Source organism: Gracilinanus agilis, chromosome 6 (genome assembly GCF_016433145.1).
Source record: "Gracilinanus agilis isolate LMUSP501 chromosome 6, AgileGrace, whole genome shotgun sequence".
NCBI classification, from domain to species: Eukaryota; Metazoa; Chordata; class Mammalia; order Didelphimorphia; family Didelphidae; genus Gracilinanus; species Gracilinanus agilis.
The window spans coordinates 298,333,973-298,350,223 of NC_058135.1; the positions used below are offsets into that span (position 1 = coordinate 298,333,973).

At 64.2% G+C, this 16,251-nt stretch overlaps 1 protein-coding gene across 2 annotated transcripts in view; it reads left to right on the forward strand.

Moving 5' to 3' along the window:
* CHID1 (chitinase domain containing 1) overlaps positions 1–16,251 on the forward strand; it is a 46,845-nt gene that overhangs the window by 23,425 nt on the left and 7,169 nt on the right. Inside the window, exons 8-10 of one of the 2 annotated variants that reach the window (XM_044682318.1) lie at positions 791–883; positions 7,515–7,616; positions 8,441–8,596. In XM_044682318.1, the coding sequence (XP_044538253.1) occupies positions 791–883; positions 7,515–7,616; positions 8,441–8,596 (351 nt within the window). The remainder of the gene's footprint in view (positions 1–790; positions 884–7,514; positions 7,617–8,440; positions 8,597–16,251) is intronic. The other variant, XM_044682319.1, reaches the window with a different exon arrangement.

A 16,251-nucleotide genomic window follows, 5' to 3' on the forward strand; every position in this document is an offset into this window, starting at 1 on the left:
TGGAAGTCGGCCTTCCTGGAGCTCCTCAGTACCCCTGGGGAGCTGCACCCGCTTGGCGTCCGTCCCAGATGCTCCCTCCTCTCCCAGGGTCCCCCCTGCCAGCTCCGAGGTGCGAGGGGCCAGGCTCTGCCTTGGGTTGTGGCGAGGAGACGACGTCCTGCAGTGCCTTTGACTTGGCCGGCTGGGTTCGGATGGCACACGCGCGACCGCAAGGTCAGGGAAGGGCAGAAGGAAGGCCAGGGAGCTCGGCGTGGATCCCGGGGCCTCCCTCCCCCTTCTGTCCTTCAGTGGCCGAGAGAGCCCGGGAGGGAGGCCCCGGCCAGCGCAGGGGGTATCGGTGCCCGCGCAGAGAGTGTGTCAGCGCTTCAGAACAGGCCCGGATTCCCTTTACAGGCTGTCCTTCACTCCTTCCTCCTCAGGTTTCCCCAGTGGGCCGACGGGGCAGCTGCTGGGAGGTCAGCAGAGCCTCTGAGAAGACAGGGAGGGGTGGGGCCGGGGACAGGCCAGTCCGGTGTCTGCTTCTCTGCTCGTCTCAGGAACGGCCACGGCTTAGAAGGGCCCCGTGTGGAAGGGGACTTGGGCTGCTTCCGTTTGGCGCCCCAGCAGGGTCCGGAATGGTGTCAGGGAGAGCTTTTACAAAAGAGAGAACTGAGGCCGTCCTCCAGGCTCGATGCCTTCATTCCACGCGGCCTGGGACGCCCTGCAGAGCCTCCTCCCGGTCTGGGCAGAAAGGGGGGAGGGAAGGCCCTCCCGGCCGGCCGCGGTCCCTGACGCCTCCTCTCTTCCTCAGGGAGCTCCTGCACATGCTCACTCACGTCGTGGAGGCCCTGCATCAGGCCCAGCTGCTGGTCCTCCTGGTGGTCCCCTCTACCATCGTGCCGGGGTGAGTAGCGCGTGCGGGCTTGTGCTGGGGCGGCCGAGCCAGGCCGTTTCCACCTGGCGGCGCCTCGTGACCTCCATCCTGAGCGTGGCTTGTGCTCCCCCCGGCCGGGGAGCTCCCGGACGCCAGAGCCGTCCGCGCCTCCAGGGCTCGGTAAAGGCCAGCACAGCGTAGGGCGGTGACGGCAAGCCTGGGACACGCGGCCGCCTGCCGGGGAGGAAACACTGGCCGTAGTTTGTGTAGACGACGTTCTCCCTGCATGCGTCTACCTGTTCTGGCTTGTTCAGTACGGTTCTGTGTTACGGTTCTACCTCTCCGTTATTTAAGCTATAAAGATTGCAAATTGGTGGTTTTCTCCCCGCGGCGAGGAGCTCGCTGGCTCGCCTCCTTCCCGGCTCCTTCGCCCCGGCTCTTCCGGGGATTCTGGTCAAGTTTGTGCCCGAGCGGGGCTCTCCGCCGTGGGGCCGTTCTCCTGTTCCGGGCGGCCTTGCCGGCCCGCCAGCTCTCTGATTGGGGGCTTCTTCGGCCGAGGGGGGAGGAAGGGCCAGGCGGCTTCTGCCGTCCCTTGCTTGGGGGAAGGAGCGTCGCGGCACTGCGGAACCTCGGCGGCGGCTCAGACTGGGGCCCGCGAGGCTGCGGTGCTCCCACGGAGCCGTGCCGTGCTCTGGGCCGAGCCACGACAAGAGGCTGCCGGCCCGGGCCCCGGTCAGCCAGCGCAGGAGGGTCGGGGCAGCCGCTGCGGGTTCAGACTGATCTGGAAGCTGGACTGGAGAGCCGACCCTGAGCTGCCTTCTGACCTGGCTTCCCTCTCTGGACTGTAGCCACTCCGCCCCCTACAGCAGACTGGTGCCAGGGCACAGGTGCCGTCCTCAGTGACCCAGAACTGGGTAGTGGAGGCGGAGGCAGGAGGAGGCCGTGTTGACTTCTTTTACGCTGTCAGGGATCCCCAGGCGCGCAGGCCTCCTCTAAGGGGGCCCACTTCTCCCCATTATTCCCTCCCCTGTGCCCGCTGATGAGCAGCAGTGGCAAAGAAGGCATGCCAGCTCCCCTTGGGGCGCTTCTCTGCACTCGGAGATAATTGCGATCGTCCGTCACGACTACCGCGCTAACGTGGGAGGGAGCCCCTGACGGTGTATTTCAGGGGGTCCTCGGGGGGCCTTGTGGATCAGTCTGGGCTCTGTCAAGCTCCCCTCCTCCTCCTCCTCCTCCTTTTTAGCAGGCACCCTTCGGTCCTCTCCACGTCCAGCAGACCCCGCTTGCCGCCCAGCTCCGAACAGTGAGTGGCTGGCGATGAGCAGCCCACGGTGGGTCCCGCCCAGCTTTGTCTTTGGCAGGTGCCAGCCTGCTCCCAGATGCCTGTCCTGCGGCCTGGAGAGAGGCAGCTGGCACCTGAGCATGAGCTGCTGCTGCTGGCAGGGGGCTCGCCGAGCTATTTTTGTGGCTTGGGGGCATAAATCAAGAGACCCCCGGTTTGATTTACCGATTTCATTAGAATCCTCCCCGAATGCCCGACCACCCGCCGAGTGAAGGGATTGAAGGGAGGGAGCAGGTGGAGCGTGGCAGCCTTTCTGCTGGGTTTTCTCAGGGCATTTGCTCCCCTCCCCGGCTCCACTGTCCCGTACAAACGGGGGCCAAAGCCTCTGACCCCCCTCCGAGGGTGTGGGCAGCAGTCGTCTGGGGGGTGCTCGGGGAATGTCGGTGCTGAGGGCGCAGGAGGGGGCCCGAAGGTCTGTAAAGGAGCTCTTGGGCTCTTGGCATTGCCAGGTGTCTCAGGAAGGAAGCTCTCCTGCGTGCAGAGCCCGGCCCCCGGTGCTGCGGGGACGGAAAGATGAAAGAAGGCACCATCTGGGCCCCCAGAGCCCGCGCCAGGGAGGGACACACGCGAATGCCACAGACAGCCAGCCTGGATGTTGCCCTTGATGCCCGCAGAGGAAGGCCGCTTGCCTCGTGCTCCGTCATGCCCAGCGCTTGGCCACGGCCCCGATAGCCCGGGCTCTCGGCACCGCGGCACCTCTGGACACTGGGCCTCCCCAGAGGAGCCTCCTCTCATCCCTGAAGTATTCAGCAGAGGCAGCGAGGTGGCCCGCTGGATAGAGTTGGGCCCCCAGTCAGGAAGCCTGGAGTTGGCGTCTGGCCTCAGATCCTGACCTGTTCTGTGAGCCAGACAAGCCATTTCCCAGCTGCCTCCCAGGGCGGCGAGGATCAAAGGGGGCCCCTTGGGAAGGGAATCGCCAAAAGTCCCTTCGTGGCTTGTTTCCCACCTTAAGTGGGAAGCTCCTTGGGCGCAGGGACTGTCTCTGTTCGCCGTGTCCCTGGCCCCTAGCACAGTGCCTGGCACCCAGTGGGTGCTTCATAAATGGGGATCGGCTCTGACGGATTAGAGGGCCGGGCAAGCCTCGAAGCACCCCGAAATGTTGATTGTGACGGTCCGGGGGGCCCTCGGGATGCTGAGACAAGACGAAGACCAGGCGCTGCCCTCGAGGAGCTTCTCAAAGAGCTGGCAGCTCTGGTGCTCCGAGGCGCCCGGGCCAGGGCTGGGCAGGACAAGGCCTCCGAGGCTCTCTGCCATGCACACGTGAAGGCGGCCAGCCCAGGGCCGGGGCCGGATCCTCTTCACGGTTCACGCGGGCTCCTCGGGGGGCTGCCGTGACGCCCAGCGAGGGAGGCGTGTGTCGGGAGCACCCCAGGCCCCCGGCCGAGGGGCCATCGCGGGGATCCCGAGAGCTCCCGTTCCTGGGCACTGAGGCAAAACGCGTGGCCGGGGGGCTCTCCCGGGAGCGGCGACACCCGGCTCTCCCAGAGTGAGGACGGAAGCCGATCCGCAGGCGCAGCAGAAAGTGCTGGCCAGGAGGGTCAGGAAGGCAGACGAGAGGTGGGAGGTTTCCTCCTGAGGGGCCCTAAAGCTCCATCCGTGGAAATGGCCCCAGAATTCCACAGCTGCTGCCGCCCGAGCAAAGGGAGAAAAAGGCTTCATTGTCAGAACCGGAGCTGGTGGGCACCGCGGCAAAGCCGACACCAGCTGTGCTTCTTGTTGGAGGAGAAGAGGGGTCAGAGGGCCGACGGGGCTCTCTCCCGGCCAAGGCGGGCTCTGCCTTCCGGCCTGGGCTCCCCTGCTCAGGCTTTCAGAGAGGAGCCATGGCCAGCCGGGCCCACCAGCCCCCGAGGTCCCGCCCTCGTGGCTCCATCTTTGCTGGAGAGGCGGCGGCGGCGGCGGCGGGGAGGGTGCTTCCGAGCGCCCTGCCAGGACCAGGCTTGCTTCCGCCGCTTCACCCTCTCTCCAGAGCCCTCCTGGACCGGACGGACCTTCCTCCCTGGGAATCCCGTCTGAGCAGCCTCTCTGGCTCTCTGACTTGGTGGTCTCCGGTCTGGCAGCTCCCCGAGGGAGGGGGCTCTGAACGCCGCCCTCTCTTCCACGGAGATCCAGAGGCAGGGCCGAAGCAGGAGGAGAACGTGCTCAGGATTCCATTGTGTCGCCTCCCTAACGGTGCGGGTGGCTTTGGCCAGTGATGGGCGCCCCCTCTGGCCTGGGCAGAGCCGGAGGCGCCTCGACTCCCGGCGCGTCCACGAGCAGACGCTGAGCCAGACGGCCCGAGGATTTGGTGGCTCCTCGAAGGGTAATTCCAAGCTTGTTTCCAGAACAGTCTCGGTGGGCTGCCCGGAGGCCGGGACGAGGGGAGGGGAGGCAGGACGGTGCAGAAAGCCTGGAGCAGGAGGAGGAGGGGGCTGGGCCTGAAGCGCTTCGGATGCCGAATAGAGGATTTTGCACTGATCTCGGGGCGCCGCCGGGGCCGCCGTGTGTTGATCTAACTCTCGTGTGTGCTTCACGCACCTGTGCAGACGGGTTTCATGGGAGCCGCCCTGCAGCCCAGTGGCACACTAGCTGCCTGGCACGCTCTCCCTCTTCATCCCTCTTCTTGGCCTCCCTGGCTTTGTCCAGGCTCAGCGCGGTGCCCACCTTCGACAAGAGCCCGCCAGTGGCGCCCTCTTGCCTAGGTCAGCTCTCGTCTCTCCTGTATCCTCCTCAGCGGCCCGTAGATGTTGGCATGTCGGCTGCCCACTAGCCTGGGAGCTGCCTCTTTGCCTTCCTTTGTATTCCTGGCACCCAGCCTGGCTCCTGGCACACAGTAGGTGTCTAATACATGCCTGTGGCCTGTTTGGGCCCTGATGGATGACAGCAGGCGCCCTTTCACAGCAGAGGAGGCCTCCGGCGCTGCCTTCCTATCATATTTGTGGGAAAAGCCCCCCCTGAGGGCCTTTGCCTGGGCCTTACCCGTGAGCCTCGTGAGCCTGGTGCCCACCCGCTCTTGCCTTTGCCTCCGTCCTCTGCTCGGGAGCTCTGCCAAGAAAGGCCATGATAGCGGGCCCTCCTGGGGCGGCTTGCCAAGCCCAGGCCTTCTGACTGGCAGCAGCCTAGCCAGGGCCTCTCTGCTGCTCTGACTGACGCCGACGAGCCCCCGCCAAGCCTCTGCCGAGCCTGCCGATGCCCCCCGCCAGCCTGGCACGCATCGGTCCGTCCGCCAGAAGGTGGGTCCGGGCTGTCCCGGAGGGTCCCTGGATCGAAGGGGACGTGTCAGGGAAGGAGGCGTAGGACTGCAGGCCCGGGAGGGCTTCGAGGCCAGCCTGAGGACTTGGTGTTTGCCCCTGGAGGTGCCCGCGGAGGGAGAGGGGGTGGTCCGCTCCCAGCAGCGTTCATACACACAGCCTCGATGGCCCCTGGACAGCCACACACACACACACAGCAGATGGGTCGAGGGCTTGGCACGGTGCCGGGCACACGCAGGCACTCTGCTCTCGCCTTCCCTTTCCTGCTGCTTCTGGACGTCGGGGGTTTAGCGTCGCGATTTCCACCCTCAAAGGCAAAGGATCTGGCCGGTCCTCACGGAGGCCTTGCACTGAGCCCTCTGAGGTGGAAGATGCCGGCCTTTGGGGCCCCCTCACCCACGCACCCTCCTGGCCCCCTGGGGGCGCCCTCCTTCTGGCCCCCAGGCTCAGAGTGCGGGTGACGGAGCAGCGGCTTCTCTTTGTTCTCCTTGGCGGGGGGGGGGGGGGGAGCCAGGGGGACCGAATGCCGACGGCGGCTCTTGTGGGTCTTGTCTTGTCAGGGAAGGAGGGAACGTGGACCCGGAAATGAAGGGAACTGGGGCGGGGGGGGGGCTTGCTCGTGGCTCGTGTAACTGCTGGCTTCTGGCTCGGGGTGCATCTTGGGGGAGGCCAGCGTAAACGACAGTGACTGAATTTTCTGGAGTCAAGGCAGAGCCCCCCGCTTCCTCCTTGGCTCCGCTCCGCTCGGTCACCTTTGGAGGGGCCTTTCGCGGGCCCCGCAGGTGCCTTCCCCCTCCTCAGACGATCTTTTCCTCCCGTCTGCTTCCTTGGCGTGTCCCACCATCCCCCCCGGAAAGTGCCAGCGCCTGCCTCAAGGCCGAGGACCCTTCTGGATGGGCTCCCACACCTTGTCGGGGGCCTCCAATTGGAGGCCTGGAGGCTGCTTTCCCCAGACGAGTCAGGATACCCTCTGCAGCGCCCCTTCCAGCCTTAGGTCGGAAGCTCTGTTTTTCCTTTGTTTCCCCCAGAGCTTGGCACGGTGCCTGGCCCGTCTGCTAAGCCTTTAGCCCTATTTACCCCTGGGGAAAGGGGCATCTGGGTCCCGCCCATGGGCTCCTGGAGACCCCGGGAGAGGTGACGCTCCGTGCTGGCTTTCTCTGCCCGTCTTCTTTCCCTGCTTTCCCAGGCGGTGCCTTGACCGGGAGGGAGCCTCTCCCTTGTCCCCCCCAGATGCTTCCCTTGCCTCTTGGGGTACCCGGACGCCCCAGGAGTGAGCGCTCTAGAGCCCGGGGGGTCACAGGGCCTTCTAGTTTTGCGGGGGGGGCAGCCCCCGTCCTCTCCCACCCTGACCCCCTCTCAGAACTTCTCTTAGGAGGCCTCAGCTCTCACGACCACCACCGGCATTCCTGCGCTTTAAGGCTCGCGATCCCATTTCATCTCCCCCTCCTGACAGAGGAGAAATCGGAGTCTCCGAGAGGTTGAGGGGCTTCCCTGGGCCCCAGAGAGGAGCAGAGGCGGGATTCCACCCCAGGGTCCCCCCGCCCGCCATGGCGCATCCTAATCCCGAGCGGCTCCTCGGCCGGGCCGCAGGTGGCGAGGGCTGGAGGTGCACATGAGCAGCCCACGTCCGAGCCGGCCCCGGCCCCGGCCACACAGCCTGCCCTGGTCCCTGCTGCTGCCAGAGCCCAGCACCGGGGGGCCCGCCGGCCTCTCTGGGGCTGAACGCTGACCCTGCAGCTGCCTTCCTTTCCCTTAAAGCAGAGGTTCTCGGACTCTGGCCTGAGGCCCCCCCGAGCCTTCACAGCGATCCGTGGTGGCCATATTAGGAATTAGAACGTCCTGGTATCGAGAGACGGAACGTCTCAATTACTCCTTTTCCTGGGTGAGGAGGGGGCCGTGGAGGGCACGGGATGCCCCCTGGGCAGAGCCTCGGGTCAGGGCGGAGGCTTCCTTCGGGCTCTGATTCGGATGTCCGCGGGCCCTCCCGGTGTCTCGCCCGCCTGCCCAGCCACGCTGCCTGGCGGGCTCCCGGGCCGTGGGCCGGTCCCGAAGGCGCTCCCTTCTCATGCCTCGGCCCCGGCTGTCTTCGCAGGAAGGACCATCTGGGGATGTTCACGAAAGACGCGTTCGACTACCTGGGCCCCCTGGTGGACGGCTTCAGCCTGATCACCTACGACTACTCTGCTGCCGAGCCGTGAGTGGGGGCCGTGGGCCGGGGAGGGGAGGCCGGGGGGGCCCTTCTGCCCCGGCCCGTCCTGCCTGGCGGGGGCGCCCTGCCGCTCGACCTCGGGTGGGCCACGTGGGCTCTGGCTTTGGCCAGGTTCGAAGGTCCTCCGGTGTGAGGCTGAGCCTCGCTCAGAGCCAGGGTCCGGCCCGAGAGTCCCCCGGCGGGGAGGGGGCGCTGTTAGAGCACGGGGAGCGTGGGGACGGGGGCCCCTGCCGGAGCCCCCCAGCACCCCTCACAGCCTCGCTCCAGGAGAGCTTCCGTGTCGTCCATCCCACATCAGAACGTGAGCCAAAGGCCGAGGAGGGCATTCGCCGATGCTGGCCCCTCGCCCGCTCCAGTAAACGTGCCCGGGCTTCCCGTGCCAGCACCGTGCCCCAGGCGGTGGGGCCACAGTGTGTCCGGCCTGGCCCCCTTCCCTCCGTCCCCCAACTATAGACCTGACTGCCCCTTGCCCTGCGGGCTCGGCGTGTCCCCCCGGCTCGTGCCGCCCCATCAGCCTTCAGGAGCTGGGCCGGGGGCGACTCTTCTGTCCGTCGGCCGCTTTCTTGAGCCGCCGGCCATGTTCGGGCCCCACAGGCAGCCCCCGGGGCCTCCCGGCTCTCCCCGTGACACACGACTCCCGCTTCTTCTCGGGGCTGCCCAAGAAGGGCGCCGCTCAGGGCCGGAGGAGAGGGCTGGGCTCCTCTCGGCCTGCCTCGGACCTGGGGGCAGATCCGGAGGGCAGCGAGATGTCTGTGAATGGCGTGCTGCCCGGCACCGAAGGCCCCTTGCTTCCTTCTCTCCTGCTCCAGGCCCGGCCCAAACGCACCCTTGTCCTGGGTGCGAGACTGCATCGAGATCCTGGACCCAGACTCCAAGTGGCGGAGTAAGATCCTGCTGGGCCTCAATTTCTACGGCATGGATTTCTCCGCCACCACAGACTCCAGGGAGCCGATCCTCAGAGACAGGTAAGGCCTCCGCGTGGACCTTCCCTGGGGCCAGGCCACTCGCAGGGGGGCCCTCTTGTCTCTGCCAGGAGGCCACCCCCGCCGGCGTGCCCCGCGAGGGTGGAAGAGCCGTGTGGCCGGGCCGGCCTTTTGTTTGGCAGCCAGGAGAGGCGAGGCCGGCGTTCCCGCCTTTTCCTGAGTCGGGGTACCCGCACGGCTGAGGTGGAGGGCGGGCCGTGGGGGTCTAGGCCGGTTCCTGCCGGCTGCCCTCGGTGCTCCTCAGCATCTGCGTGCTGAGGCCGGCCTGTTCCCTGGACATGCCCAGCCCCGGTTTGTTACTGAGCGCCAGGCCAAGAGGGGGCCCTGCCAGGCGGAGCTTCTGCGCCCCCGGCTGCCTCTTCCGTGGGAGGAGACCTTGGAAGGGAGCCCGTCTGAGTGGGCAGGCCTCGACTTCCCACTCGGTCCATTGTTTCGGCGTCGGCGCGTTTTCCCAGCTCTGTGAAAGCTCTTCTGGCAGTTGGTTGGCCCGGCCCGAATTAGAAAGTGAGTTCCGGTAGAGTCGGCCTTTCTATCGCGTCGGCTCGGCCTCCCCTCGAGCGGTCCCCGGCTTCCCTCGGGGGAGCCCTTCCTGGGGTTGCTGGGTTTGTCGTGGCGTCCCCCGATCTTTTCTGGGGAACCTCTCGGTCTCCTCTGGCTGGACTTGGTGGGTGACCCACCAGAGTGCAGCTGGCTGGTGGCCGGTGTCGGCTCCTGCCCCTGCTTCGGGAGGTCCTCAAAACAAAGTTCCACGTCGTCCCCAAGTAACCTCTTGGCTTCCTCTTTCGGACGTTTCTGTCCTCAGTTTCTTTTTCTGGCCTTACTGCGTCGGCCAGCATCGGTGGTGCTCTTTCACATGTTCGCCGTGAAGGGTCTGCCCGTTAGGGCGCCGCATTCCGAGAGGGACGCCCAGCGCGTCTCCCTGCGGGCGGATGTGCCCCGCTCGCTGTATTGGCTCCCCACAGGGAGTGCCCGCCGTGGAGTTCTCCCACACAGCAGAAAACGCATTTTAAAAGCTGCCACTTGGGTCCGAGCGTTCTCTTCCTGGGGCCCCGCCGCTAATGGCTCCACATCATTCGGGTGACGAAAGGAGCACTTGGAGCCGCGACTCTGGTACCACCATCCGGGACGCAGACTAGGGAGGCTTTGGCTTCCCGTCGGGCGAGCCCCGTTTGAGAATGTCCGAGCCCTGCGTTTCCCCCCAGGGTGGGCATTTTTGCCCTTAGCAGGCTGTGACCATCTTCTTGGGCCAGAGCCGGCCTTGCTGTGCCCTCGGCCCAGTTGGGAAAGTTTCTCTTTGGCTTATTACGAGCATCTCAAAATTCCCGTCCCGCTACCACGCTCTGCCCAGGCTGTCATTTGTTAGCATTTGTGCCGGCTCCTCTGAAGTGCCCACGGAGCCCGCGGCCTGGCCTCCCCGGGAGAGGGGAGGACGGCGACTCAGACAGCTCCAGAGAGGCCCGGGCCGCCCCTCGGCCTTTCGGGGTCGGGGCCTTGACTTTGTACTTCTGGGACACGGCCCTCTCCGTCGCCTTTGCTTAGACTGGCTTCAGCGGGTTTCTCTGCAGACCCTTAGCGGCTTATCCCGGAGGCTCTTGGAAGGCCGCCGCCGCCTCTCACCATATTGACATGGACGTTGGCCCGTCCTGCGGCCAAGTGAGCAAAACCCCTGATGGACAGCTTCAGGTGAAGAGAAAGAAAAGAACATCCCACGGCCGGCCGCCCCGGGCTAGACTTACTGTGGTTTCTTAGAAGCTGCAGGTTTTTTGGAAAGCATACGCCCACACCACACACGCACTCACACACACACACTCTCACACACGTACTCACACACATTCACACACAACCACACATGCACTCACACACACACTCACTCTCTCACACATTCATATTCTCTCACACATGCATTCACACACACAGGCATACTTGCACACATTCACACTCACACTCTTACACATACTCTCACACTCTCACACTCACATGCATTCACACTCACACACTCTCTTACAAATACATTCACTCACACACAGGCATACTCACACATATTCACACTCACACTCTTACACATACTCTCCCACTCACACACACACACATACACACTCGCACACACCCTCTCCCACATACATTCACACTCACACTCTGTAGCACTTATAAGGAGGTCACCAAAGCAGACGACCCCAACAGTGCCAACAGGGCAGGCCCCTTGCCTTCCCCACCCAGATGTCGGCTCAGACACAGCTTGGCCATGACCATGGGGTCTCCGGGCTAAGGCTGGGACGTGGAGGACCACCGACTCACACTCACATCGGGCCTCGCTGTTCTTAGACTCGCTCTTGTTACCCTGGATCCAAGCTGGGCTTCTTCTGAGAGCAGCTGCTGGCTTTGGGCCCAAGCCCTTTGTCTGGGGCCCTCAGGCCTCTCGGCTGGTACAGAGCATGGCTCGAGCCCCAAAGCCCTTGGCGATGACAGGGTCTCCGGCTCCTGGGCTCTCGGGCCTGGGCCAGGGAGAACTTTCCTCTCGTTAATGGCGGCTTCATCCTGGGCTCTTCCGTCCGTGGAGCCCCAAACATCCTGGTGGCCGCCCTCTGCTCCAGCTCAGGTTCTTCCTCCTCTTGTTGTTCTCTTGGGCTCCCCCTTCTTCTGCGGCCCAGCCCACATCTGCTGGGGGGCTCTGGGTCTGCCCCTGCTCCCCACTAGGCCCAGGTTTGCTCAGACCAAGAGGGAGCAGTTTGCCAAGGACAGTCCAGAGCTCTGCCCCCCAGGGGGGACCTCGGTTCCCATCCCGGAGGGAGCTGTCCTTCTGCCAAGGGGTCGTCTCATTCCTTCCCCCCTGAAAAGGCCTCTGGCCCTCCTTCCCACACAGTCCACTCCAGCTCGGGGGCCCGTCTCCTGTCTGCCCGTGTATCCTCGGAAGCCTCCCCGTATGCCCTCGGGGGGCCGAGGAGGGGGCGCAATAACAGCTCCAGAGAGAGCTCACATTTCTGGAGAACTTGACAGCGCTGCGCCCCTGCAAGGCAGATGCCATCGCCACCCCCATTTTACAGATGAAAAAATAAAGGCGAGTGGAGGCGAGGTGACTTGCCTGGGGTGGTGCAGCTAAGAAGCATTTGAGGCCAGACTGGAACTCAGATCTTCCTGCCTCCCAGCCCTCCAGCCCATGCCCTATCCACTGGGCCAGCACTAAGAGTGCAGACATCGGCTTCACCCCCAAACATGCCTGCATCCGCTCACAGCATTCAGTGGGCCTGAATCGTCTGCGAGTCCTTTCGGGGCTCGGCTCGGGTGCCCCGTCCTCCATGTGGGCACAGAAGGGGCCTCCCCCTCCAGGTACCATCTCCTATTACGCTCAGGCACACTTGGGCCCGGGCTCGGCGAGGGCCAGGCTGGTCACCTTTGCCCCTTTGCCCCCTTGCCCAGGCGATGGGCAGCCGATGGACGCTGTGCACGAAAGGCTGACTTTGGGCCCGAGGAAGTAAAAGCCTTCAAGGCTCTTGTCCTGGGCACCTGCCCTGCCTGTTTAGACCTTCCTCGGTTCCGCCTCAAGAACGCCCAGGCCCGGGGAGCGGGTCTTTTTCCTGTGGAAAGGGGGGGCCCAAGACTCAGCAGGCCGGGGCTGGGCCTCCTCTCTCCTCTGCGTCTGCCTCTCCAGCGTCGGGGAGCAGCCCGTCCTTGGTGCCCCCGTGGCATGGTCATCCCGAGGGGCAGGGGCAGCTTCCTAAGGGTCCTCTGGCCTCTGAGAGCCCCAGGGAGCCGTCTAGGTAGGCGTCCCTCACTTTAGAGGAGGGGACGCGTGACTCCCTCTTTGTCTGAGAGCTGCCGCCTGCCTGCCCACCCAATCACCTGCCTGTCCACCCCTCTGCCCCTCTGCCTGCCCGCGGCTGCCCTTGTTTGCTTGCAGCTGGAGGGTTTCCCCTGGTGCCAGGGGAGGGGGAGGCTGCTTTGCATTTTCTTTTTGCCCTGGGCTCAAGGCACGAATCTCAGCTGTGAGTCACTGCAGAGCGGCTCTGGGCATTGGGACCCCTCGCAGGGGGGCACCTTGCCAACCCCCCCCCATCACTGCCTCTGCCTGGACTCCCGGCGACGGCTCAGCCCAGGACCGGGGAGGAGGGACACATTGAGGCTTCCAGGCCTGGAGGTGGGCGGGGGCCTGGAGAGTCCCCGGGGGCCTGGCCTTGGACGGGAAAGGAGGAAGCGGTTCTGCCCCCCCCCCCGGGCCCTGGCACTGCCCACAGGAGATGGCTCGAGGAAACCTGCCCGCCATACGCTGCCCCCCATCCGAGACAGGACGAATGGGAAGGGGGCTGGCCCTGCAGGCCAAGGAAGGCCGGTCTGACTGGGCTCCTCGGAGGTCCGGGCAGCCGGGGGAAGAGGCATGTGGCCACGCTGGCCCTCGGCCCGGCTCCGTGGCGTCATTGCTCGGCCTTCAGACACGAGGCCCCCCGGGCCGCCCGCCTCTTCCCGACACTACCAGTAAGAAAAGGGAAGGCCTAGAAACAGGGCTGGCGCCTCTCTGAGGCCAGGGAGCGGGCCCGGCTCTGCGTGCACTGGGGGGCCGCGAGGGGAGTGGCACGACCTCCCCCACTCCCGACCATCTCCTGAAAGGAGCAGAGCTGGAGCCGCAGAGGGGACAGCGTGGGCTCTGGGAGAGCCTTGGCAGAACCGGGACCAGTCTCCGGAGGGGGCTTCAGGGCAGGGGAGTGGGCCCTGTTTGGAGTCTGAGGCAGTATAAGAAGGATGATGATGATATAACAGCTGATATTTAGTTAGCGCCTGCTGTGTACCAGGCATTGTGCTAAGCTTTACAGTGACTATGTCCTGGGCCCTCACCAACCTCAGGAGGAGGTTAGGATCCCCGTTTTTACAGAGGAGGAAATTGAGGCAGACAGAAGTTAAGTATCTTGCCCAGGGTCACCCAGCCAGATTTGAACACCGATGACCCCAGGGAACCACGGAGAGTGTAAGGAATTCAATTTAGGGGTTTGGCTAAATGTAGGAGAATTCTAAAATAATACCGTGGTCGCCAATTTAAAGTGTTATAGCTCAAGTCAAAATGACTTTTAATAGCTTTATTTACAAAGAGGTGGAAAGAGTGAAAGTGGAGAAGTGTAAGAAGAGGGCAGAGAAGGTGTCTAGCCTATCGCACTAAATATTGCTCCAGTGCTCAGCTCAGCCCAGCAGGGCTTGGTAACCCTCTACCGGAGGACCCCGTGTTCCACCCTGGCGGCCTCCTCCAAGAGGGAAAGGCCTCTCCGGAACCAATGTCTCCAGAAGCCAGGAGAGGAAGGCCAGCTTCTCACTCACCCAAGAGCCAGTCCAAGCCACGGTCCCAAGTTGAAGCCGAGGTCCAAGTCCAAAGTCACCTCTAAGAGGCAGGTCAGCAGCAGAGCTCCAAGCCGAAGATGGTCCTTTTTCCACATCATTTCCTGTCCCTTCCCCTCTTCCCAGGGGCCAATCACAGCTTCCAAATTTCCTAGCACTGCCCGGGGGGGGGGAGTGTCTGTGGGATCCACCTCCTGTCCTCTGAGGGTGTCACCTCTTCTCAAAGGGTTCACAGGTGTCTGATTGATTGGGTTAAATTCTCTCACTTGATGGCTAGCAAAGTGTTAGGTAGGGGTTTCTTGGGTTGATTAACTCAAAATAGACAAAGAGAATAAAGAATTCCCTTTCCCAAGAGTGAGCTGGAGGGATGCTGAAGTCACCGAGCTTCCCAGAGAGATGAGGGGACTCACACCCCAAATTAATGGCAGAGATGACTTTGAACCCAGGGTGGTGGCTCTTGGCCTCGGTCCATGGGGACTGGCAGGGCTCGGCTTGGACTGGAAGGACCCGACGGTGGACAAGGGGTGACAATGTGATTTGGAGCGGGATCTGCTGATATGGCTGGGGACCACCATCCCCCAGGGCAGTGGGAGGGGATCTCAGAGCTTTGTGGGGCAGGCAGGGCCAGGCCATGGCTTGGAGGGGCAGAGCGGGCACAAACCGGAGGCCCCTGCATTTGTCTGGGCTTCCAGGGAGCTCTCGGATGCCCCCATCCTTAGCAGGCTCGGAGCTGGGGGTGCTGGCTAACCCAGGGCACTTAAGGGCTTTGGGGCACCTGAGGTGACGTCCGCTCCCTCTGCTCCTCAGCTCTGGCCCTCGAGCAGGGTAGAGTCCTGTTGAGTAATGGGGGGAGAGTAGAATGACTGGGAGAGGGCCCAGCTTCTATCCCAGAGAAAATACCCCAGAAAAAGGTGCTGACCGTACCCGTCACCCCCATGGGTCTGGCTGTGTCCCCATGTCTGGAGTGGGGCTGCTCCAGAGCCTCCTGGTCATTCAGATTCACCCAGGCTCTGGGGGATCCCAGGGCCGCAGCAGGCCTCTGGAGAGGCAGACAAAGTGGTGGAGGTGAGGCTCCCCACGGGGCGAAGGCCTTCATGGGCCCAGAGGACCCTCGACTGGCAGCAGGAAGGGACTTCAGAGCATAAGATCTGGAGAGTGAGAGGCCTGGAGTCTCATCCCAGCCCGGGAGGCCTCCCTCTCGGCCTCCCTGTCCTGCTCTCCGGGGGGTGCTGCCACCTTCTCTGGCTACCTTTGGCCCAAGCTCCCACCAGACCACACGACCCTTGAGGAAGGGGGTTGCTTCACTTTTGTCTTTGGGTGTCCAGTGCCTAACGAGGGCCTGGCACACAGTAGGAGCTTAATAATGCTTCTTGGGCCATCGATGGATTGGTTTCCACTTAAAATCATAGGATCCAGAACATCGGGTTGGAAGGACCTCCGGGGTCCTGCCGTGGGGCCCTGTCTGAAGGCTGCCAGGGAGGGGAGCGCCCCGCCTTGTCCCCTTTGGGCCGGCTCTGTTCTGTAGGAAGTTCTCCCCGACATCCAGCCTTGATGTGCCATTCCCAAGCCAGCCCTCGTCCACCCGATGCCCACGAAGCAGTGGAGAGCGGGGGACGCAGCCGTTGTGTCTTGTCCCCGGCCCTCCCGGGGCATGATCCGCCAGAAGGCCTTGGCCTTCCCAGCCGTCCGGGCCCAGACGCTCTGCCCCTGGCCCCGGGGCGTCCCCAGCTGGCTTCCGAAGGGCTCTTCATCCAGTCACTGGGGGAGAGGGGTGTCGGGGGCTTCTGGCCTCGGCTTCTTGAGGACAAAGAGAGCAGGGAGGCTTGGGGCCGCTGCCTAGGGAGGGGAAGGGGGAGACCCAGCGGTGCCCCATCCACCGGCTGCCCGGCGCCCCGCTAGTCTGCTCCTAGCCCCGAGGGGGATGGTCGTGGTCAGCAGGGAGCCCGTGTCAGCCCCTCCTGGTACAGCTACTCTGCCGAGCCAGGCTGTGATGGCAGGAGAGAGGCCGGGGGGCAGCCGGGGCAGACTTGCCAGGCTGTGGGCACCGAGGAACCAAGAGCTCGCAGGGTCTGGCGAGGCAGGACAGGGAAGGGGCTCAGACACATGCCTCCATCTGTACCCGCGTGGGCTCCTGGGCACTGGGACAAGGCGGGCACGGAGGCTCGGGAGGCTGCACCCCAGAGGCACCGAGGGAAGCAGGCCAGTGGAGGCTCATCTTGGCTGGGGGGCTTTTATGGGCAGAGAGCTCCCAAATGGGTCCTTTGTGGCCATTATCCAAAGCGAGTCCTTGGTGCTGGGGGGAAGAGCCTGTGGGCCGGCCG